General features: G+C 36.9%; 2 protein-coding genes across 2 annotated transcripts; one reads left to right on the forward strand and one right to left on the reverse strand.

Annotated features, from left to right (window-relative positions):
* Positions 1–1,060: 1,060 nt before the first annotated feature.
* LOC134248336 (putative nuclease HARBI1) lies at positions 1,061–3,818 on the forward strand. The gene is made up of 4 exons (XM_062730743.1): positions 1,061–1,518; positions 1,807–2,052; positions 2,755–3,012; positions 3,584–3,818. The coding sequence occupies exons 1-4, from the start codon at positions 1,208–1,210 to the stop codon at positions 3,816–3,818; spliced, it is 1,050 nt and encodes a 349-aa protein (XP_062586727.1). The 5' UTR covers positions 1,061–1,207.
* A 181-nt stretch (positions 3,819–3,999) lies between these two features.
* On the reverse strand, positions 4,000–7,126 carry LOC134248337 (nuclear apoptosis-inducing factor 1-like). The gene is made up of 5 exons (XM_062730744.1): positions 6,951–7,126; positions 5,826–5,994; positions 5,438–5,510; positions 4,990–5,173; positions 4,000–4,138 (listed from the first exon to the last, which is right to left on the reverse strand). Exons 1-5 carry the CDS (start codon positions 7,124–7,126, stop codon positions 4,009–4,011), a joined length of 732 nt encoding a protein of 243 aa, XP_062586728.1. The 3' UTR covers positions 4,000–4,008.
* Positions 7,127–7,909: the final 783 nt, after the last annotated feature.

Consider the following 7,909-nt stretch of genomic DNA (forward strand, 5'->3'; position numbering starts at 1 on the left):
TTCGACACTAGAAACCATTTTACGCGCTATTGCGCCATAGTGTTCCGGGTTTCCTTAAATGACACAATTCTTAATTTAGGCGCTAGGCGCTTTCTCTACACCTGTATAGTATCTGTATCATATCACATTATAGGGGGTAAATTTGACGCCCTTGCACATAGAAACGGTATCAATTGGGTCCTTTTTGACACTTGAAATCGTTAGAGGCCCTCTTGCACAATGTTATCCCGGGCTCCCCTAAGTGGCACATTTCCTAAATTGGGCGCTTTGAGCTTTCTCTAGACCTGTATGGTATCTGTATCATATCACATTATAGGGGTAAACATGGCGTCCTGGGGCCTAGAAACGGTGTCAATTGGGTCATTTTTGACCCTAGAAACCATTAGTGGCGCTCTTACACCATAGTATTTGGGGTGTCCCTAAGTGATACAATTCCCAGTTTGCGCGCTTTCTCCTCACCTGTAAAGTATCACATTATAGGGGTAAACTTGGCGCCGTGGCGCCAAGAAACGGTGTCAATTGGGCCCTTGTTGATACTGGAAACCGGTGAGGGCTCTCTTAAGCCATGGTGTTCCGGGCTTCCCTTAGTGGCACATTTCTTAGTTCGGGTGCTGTGCGCTTTCTCTAGACCTTACTAGTATCTGTATAATATTACATTTTTGGGGTAAATTAGCGCCGTGCTGCCCAGAAACGGTGTCAATAGGTTTCTTTTTGACACTGGAGACCATAAGAGGCGCTCTTGCGCCGTAGCGTTCTGGACTTCCCAAAGTTGCACAGTTCCTAGTTTGGGCGCTAGCCGCTTTCTCTACACCAGTATAGTATCTGTAGAGCATGACTTTATAGGTGTAAACTTGGCACCATTGCGCCTAATAACGGTGTCAATAGGGTCCTTTTTGACACTGTTTCCATTAGAGGCGCTCTTGCACTGTAGAGTACCGGGTTTCTAGTTTGGGCGCTTGGCGCTTTTTCTACACCTGTATAGTATCTGTATAGCATGACATTATAGGGATAAACTTGGCGCCCTGGAGATCGTTTCACAAAAGCATTGTAAGTTGTACGTAGTACGTAAGTTCGACGTAAGTAGTGCGTAGTTAAATTTCGGCGTTTCACGAAAGCGTCTTAATTCACGTTGCGTCGTACGTAACGACGTAATTTTACGTCACCTCGGAGGTGACGTAAAATTACGTCATAACGTGAGTACTTGAAAATGGCAGCGTTTTTGCGGTTCTACGATGACGAGACACGAAAAAGTTTGAGGCGGCAGCGTATTTTTAGAGACCGGTTAAACCCACTTAACTCCTATTGTGATGAAGAGATGATTAAGAGGTTCCGTTTAGATAGAGGATCAATCCTAAGTATTTTAGACAATGTCGGTGAGCAGCTGGAAAGACCTACAAAGCGCTCTCAAGGTTTGCCAGCATCCATACAATTATTCGCCGCACTTAGATTCCTTGCTTCGGGGACAGAACAGAGAGTCATCGGCGATACTCTTGGTATCTCAAAGTCATCGGTGTGCAAGTCGGCGAATGTTTAAATTATGAAATATATGTCTTTTTAATTTGATAGAAATGAAACATGTGTAGTACTATTAGACTGTATATTAAAAGAAATACACATTAGTTTATAGAATATGTCGCCATTGTGTATAGATTTTTTTTTCAAAATATTTATTTATTATACATATGCAGTATCATATTATTTAAACAGAAAATTCCTTTATTTTTATGACATCTAAATGTTACATTTTGAATATAATGTTGCAAGCTTAATATAGCAGAGACACTTAAGATCATACTCTGTTTACAGATCAATTGACAAAGTAGTCAAAGTTTTGTCCACATCTTTGAACACCATTAAATTTCCATCTGAAGATGCAGACATTTTGAAAACAAAACACGGGTTTTATTCAATTGCGGGGTTTCCAAACGTGGTCGGTGCAATTGACGGCACGCTTATTCCTATTACAGCGCCAAAATCTGACGAGCACCTGTACATATGTCGGAAAGGATTTCATTCCATCAACGTACAAGCCATTGTTGATTCTGACTTGAAGTATGTCCCTATAATATTCCTAATATTTGTAACATTCACTATATACTAATAAGTGAAACATTAATTCCATTTTTTTAAATTGACAAATGTTTTATTAAAAAGCATCTTTGTTTATACAAAACACGACGGTAGTGTCAAGTTCAGTCCAAATTCCTTTTTCTCAGTGAAATATTTTCAAGACACATGGCAAAGTGTGATGTATTGATAATTCTGAATTATAAAAGTCTAACATTTTAAGCCTTAACGTTTCATTCTTCTTGATATTCAATGGGAATATAAATACCGGTATTTCATTGAGTTTAATAACAAAAAATTATGATTCGCGATGAGAGAAAAAGAGAATAATTTGAAATATGCATGAAAGTATATAAAGCCAATGACGTATCATCGTTCCAAGAAGGACAGCCAGAGGGGGAACATTTTCAACATTACCTGATGAAAACTTGACGAGCAAAAAAAGAAAATAGGACCCCCCCCCCCTTGTCAAATTGTCCACACTCGAGAATCCTATTTCATGTGTTTCGAAATTCTTTAAGTACCATTTTTTATTCATACACTACTATAATATTATACCTGTATTTGACTTTCCTCAAGGAAAAAAAGTTAGGGGGGCTGACCCCCCCCCCCATCCGTTGCTACGTGCCTCTATAACTTAGGGTTACTCAGTATATACGTTCACACCATTATTATTAATTGTACTAGGTTTCTGAGTGTAGTGAGCAAATGGCCTGGGGCAACACACGATGCCTTTATCTGGGCAAATTCTGGTATTGCACGCAAGTTCGAGAGGAGCGAAATTGATGGGTGGTTACTTGGCGACTCCGGTTATCCTTTAAGGCCTTGGCTTTTAACTCCAGTGAATAACCCTAAATCTAGAGGAGAACAGAGTTACAATGGATCCCATAGAAAAACCCGCGTTGTTGTAGAACAGGCTTTTGGAGTTCTGAAGTCCCGATTCAGGTAAGGCTAAAAGTGACTTTTAATACATGTATATTATTGAACAAAGAAAGTTTGGTCCGAATACCATTGGGATGCCATAATGTATACGGTAAATATTGCCTCTAGCTGAGTGTAACATTGAAAATGTTCACCTCAAGAAAATCATTGTTAACCGAAGCATATTGTAAAACAAATACAGTGGACCTTGCGCGCATGGAATATCACCTGTCGCCAGGCAATGTTAACTGTTGCTATGCTTGAGAGTGTCGCTTCATTATTCAGCCATTAATTGTACATTTTAACACATGTTTCTCAGACTAAATGCGAATCAGACTAAACTAATTTACTTGAAAGTACTGTATAAAGCAATCAAATTATTAATTGGTTAAGAACTCGCGGTGCATGTTATTTAGAAGAAATGTTGCAAGTTTTTTTTTTCAAGCCTTTAAATGGGTAAATATAATCCTTAAAAGGAAGAAAAAATAAAGTTTGCTGGTTTATAAATTGTATTCTTGTACCTTGAATCCTCTATTCTTCATTATATACATGTAGCTTAAGTTAGTCACTTAAACATTTATTCTTACATACATAGATGTCTTCATAAAACCGGAGGTGCTCTTAATTATGAACCAGAGAAATGCTGCATGATAGCGTATGTTTGCTGTCAACTGCATAATATCTGCGTTGACTTGAAGCTTCCTATACTTGAAGAGGACGAGATGGATGACATTAATGATGCGGACCAGGACGGTGATCTTACCTATCAAGGACCTCTGAACGATGGCAAGACAGTGAGAGAAGCGTTAATTCGTCAGCGTTTTTTGTAAAAATAAGTGACATGTAAACTTATTGCATATGTGGAAAATTTAGAAATCAATGGATTTGAAAAGAGAGAGTGATACATAGAATCTGTCAAGTGTTCAATTTTATTCAATTCCCGAAGATTCATTTTCAATTATTTGTTAGTGACGCAAACAGCTCTAACAACAAATCCTTTCCTTTTCCATCCTTTCCGTTTCAAACTCGTCCATTTAATTTTGTCAGCAGCTCAATTTGCAATTTGTTTTTTTGAAGTTCCTGTTCAAGAACTTTGCACTGCAGCTCATAGACATCGTCCAGAGTTCTCTTCCTCTTAAGCTTATTTTTCCTGTAGAATAAATAACACTACATATTGCCGATGCTATTTTATGATTTTACAAAGTTGCATTGTTAACGACTTTAGCTGTGTTTCTTTTTTTTTTAATTTGAAAAAAAACTTCGATCTAATTATTTGATAGCTGCAGATCTGTAGCTCTCCGAAAAAATTATTTGACAGACCGGAGATAGATCTGTAGCTCTGTGAAAAAATAATATGAAAGACCGGAGAGCTACAGTGCCACCCATTGTAAAAAACTGTATACCGGTATTTATTGTGCACAAAAAGTGCGCTGTTTATCAATTTATTTCTCTATATTTTTAAAACTCTGATATCAAAATATTACTAACCGCGGGTTTCTCACGTAATCTTTCACTGTTTCCACAACAAAACATACCTAATTGTTGATTTTTACAGACCTCCTATCATTGAATCGAGATCATCGAAAATTTCGTCTGTTTAAACTATATGTATTATTTTGGTTTATTAAGATAATTCAGCCCAAACGCGCTTCGTGTATATGTCAAATACGAAAGTATTTGATAGAAGAGTACGGGATTTTTTAAAATCTAAATTTTTGGCAATTTAAGGATTTGGAAGAATTAATCCATACACAAGCGCAACCTTTTGTGCGCAATAAATATACAGATTTTTTCAATGGGTGGCACTGTTGCTCTTTGATCTATCAATATATTTTTTCGGAAAGCTACAATTCTGCAGGTAATTATTAATACGTGCTTCTACCTTGAATTTTCTGGATCGCAATATTCAAATTTTTCATAAATACACAACAAAGATTGCTTAAAATAATCAACACGTTTTTAAAAAAAAAAGTACTTGGTATTCGTTTGTATTGAAATTACCCTGGTGCCTTAACAACATCTTCTGCTTCCAACCCTGCAGTCTGTGTTTCTTCCTTCTCCTGAGAAGACATGGATGGTCCCGGAGACTGTGATAATGTGGGGGTGGGAACCGCGGCCTTTTCCGAATTTATTGAGGAGGTGGGTGTGGAGAGCCAAACGTCCTCAACTTTGAATAAATCCACCTCTGTTAATGCATTATTAGAATTTTTAATCATAAGCCAGGGTTTGCATTCACTTATTATTTTATTTTATGGACAAAATACATTCTTGTACACTGTTTTTGATGCATTTTTTTTAAAGAAATGGTATGCTAATATATGTTTCTTGTTTACTGGCATATGCATTGAATTGAATCGCTAAGAAGTCGACTATTGTATAAGGTATTAAGCTTTATGCTATCTAACAGAAAAAAGAGAAGGATTGAAGAGTACTGGGGGGGGGGACGTACCTGAGATATCAATGTCTGTATCTACCCCACCCGTAATACCTTCAACGGAAGTCTTTCCTATTATAGCCACGACCTGAAAATAGGTATATTTTTTTTTATCTTACCGCCAATAATACATAGCTTTTAAAGAATTTAATTAAAAAAAAAGAAAACGTAACATAACAAGGCACTATGTATAAGAAAAAAGATCATAAAATCTATTATTTGTTTATCACATTTCTAAACAAAAAGTATTTCATCAATTAAACCATTTACATGTGTGCACAGTTAAAGAACATTTTCTATGAGAATTTTTTATCATAAACTCATAGGGGACCTATTAAATAATCTGGATTATTTTCGAACAAAAAAAAGTGATTTTTAATAAGGTTACACAACATGTAACAACCTTTTGGCTGATATCGCTGGTGTTGACTGGTGAGGGGGCTGGACCGCCTCCCGTCTTGGTCCTCTCTCGACGGAACTCCGCCTCTTTTTTCTTCGTCTGGGACGATATGTCCCTCCATTTTTTGCAGACCTCAGCAGGCGACCTTTCCTGACATCCTACACTGTTGATTCTGTCGTGATTTATTAAAAGTTGTTACAAGTCTTTTAAAATTTATGTAATGTAGTAAATGGTAATTAATTTATTATTATTTTGTTTGTTGATTACTTGTAATTTAAAATCCTAGTATATTTAATAATATGATTAAATCATGTCTTAATCTAGCCTGCAATTTTCATAAGAATTATTGTTCTTTAGCATAGCAACTATTTCCAACTCACTAAAAACTATAGATCCTCCACATTTTTTTTCAGTTGAATTTTGCCCGAAAAAAAGGCATTTTACTTTATAAAAAGAATAAAGATCGCTTCTCTCTTTCATAAACCTTTTTAAGAAAGTGACATCATGTTGGTAGAGTATTATCATGAATAAAAGTTTTTATTCACTCCTTGAATGTTTTAATGATTGATTCGAGATTATTTTATGACGTGCTTATAAAAAAAGGTCAAGGACATGATACATTTTTGTAAACATGCAGACCATTTGATACAGCCTCGAGAATAAAAGATAATTGTTGTATTTATGGAGAAATTTACATCTAAAGACTTGAGGTGAGTGAAAATGAATAGAACTTTGTGTGTATTATGAATTGTAGTCTATTAATATGAAGCATTGTCAGCATCAAAGGGAAACCCAACGCTAGGCCTAGGCTTAGATCTTACTCGGAAGTCGGAACTCCTTTTTATTTAAATTTGAGATAGATTTAAATGAATATTCCATATTTTTGTCAAGGTAGGATGGTAATTTGTCTAACATATGATACATGAAGCACTTGATTATCATACACTCTCAAAACATAGGGAATCGTAGGTCTATGCATATATTACCTAGGCCTAATAGGCATACTCCCACCCTCCTTTTTGGGAAATTTATATAAACTAGGTGTTTGAAAACTAGTTTTAGACATGAAACAAATCGATAACTATTTACTTTGAGACTTCTATACAAAACTTCACTTGAGATACCTACAACGAGCAAATATCTTTCCAACATTTGTTTTTCCGTTGGTTGGTGTTAACATCTTTGTGGGAGGCAAACAAAATCGAACGGTTTTTCTCCACCTCTTCCACCAAAATTTCAACTTCCCTTGCAGAAAAATTCTTTTTTCTCTCTTTTTTGACTTTATTTACAGATTCGTCTGCCATTTTATTGAACTTCCGGTAAAATTAGGTACTTCGTAAGTTGCGCATATTCTACGACAGTTCTAAGTACCTTTCGTGAAACGGTCGTAACGTAGTGCGTAGGTACTACCTAAGTTCGTCGTAACTCACTAAGTAGTACGTAATTTACGATGCTTTTGTGAAACGATACCCAGGTGTCTAGAAATGGTGTCCATTGGGTTCTTTTTGACACTGGAAACCATTAGAGACGCGCTTGTGCCATGTTGTTCTGGGCTTAACTAAGTGGCACAATTCCGAGTTTTGCCGCTGTCAATTGGGTCCTTTTTGACACTGGAAACCATTAGTGGCGCTCTTGTGCTTAAGTGTTCCGGGCTTCTCTAAGTGGCACAATTCCTATTTTGGGCGCTTGGCGCTTTTTTCTACACCTGTATAGTATCACATTATATGGGTAAACATGGCGACGTGGCGCCTATAGACGGTTTTAATTTGGCACTTGTTGATACCAAAAACCGAAAGAGGAGCTCTTGCGCATTAGTGTTCCGGGCTCCTCGAAGCGGCAGAATTCCTAAAAATTACTTTTTCTTTTTCTTGACCTGAATATTATCTGTATAATATTACATTTTTGGGTTAAACATGGCGCCCTGGCGCCTAGGAACGGTGTCAATTGGGTCCTTTTTGACACAGGAAACCATTAGACGAGGTATTGCACCGTGGTGTTCCGGGTTTCCCTAAGTGGCACAATTCCTAGTTTGGGCGCTGGGCGCTTTCTCTAGACCTCTATGGTATCTGTATTATATCACATTAAAA

The sequence above is a fragment of the Saccostrea cucullata genome, unplaced genomic scaffold (genome assembly GCF_032062105.1).
Source record: "Saccostrea cucullata isolate Sc308-1 unplaced genomic scaffold, CSIRO_AGI_Scuc_v1 ctg20362, whole genome shotgun sequence".
Lineage (NCBI taxonomy): Eukaryota > Metazoa > Mollusca > Bivalvia > Ostreida > Ostreidae > Saccostrea > Saccostrea cuccullata.

What these genes read in the sequence shown, in the direction of transcription:
- LOC134248336 (XM_062730743.1), top strand. Translation starts at nt 1,208, where the DNA reads ATGGCAGCGTTTTTGCGGTTCTACGATGACGAGACACGAAAAAGTTTG. An exon ending in TCAAAGTCATCGGTGTGCAA is followed by an intron (nt 1,519 to 1,806) that starts GTCGGCGAATGT and finishes CTCTGTTTACAG; the next exon opens with ATCAATTGACAAAGTAGTCA. An exon ending in GTTCTGAAGTCCCGATTCAG is followed by an intron (nt 3,013 to 3,583) that starts GTAAGGCTAAAA and finishes TTACATACATAG; the next exon opens with ATGTCTTCATAAAACCGGAG.
- LOC134248337 (XM_062730744.1), bottom strand. Translation starts at nt 7,126, where the DNA reads ATGGCAGACGAATCTGTAAATAAAGTCAAAAAAGAGAGAAAAAAGAAT. An exon ending in CCAGCGATATCAGCCAAAAG is followed by an intron (nt 5,511 to 5,825) that starts GTTGTTACATGT and finishes ACCTATTTTCAG; the next exon opens with GTCGTGGCTATAATAGGAAA. An exon ending in TACAGACATTGATATCTCAG is followed by an intron (nt 5,174 to 5,437) that starts GTACGTCCCCCC and finishes ATGCATTAACAG; the next exon opens with AGGTGGATTTATTCAAAGTT.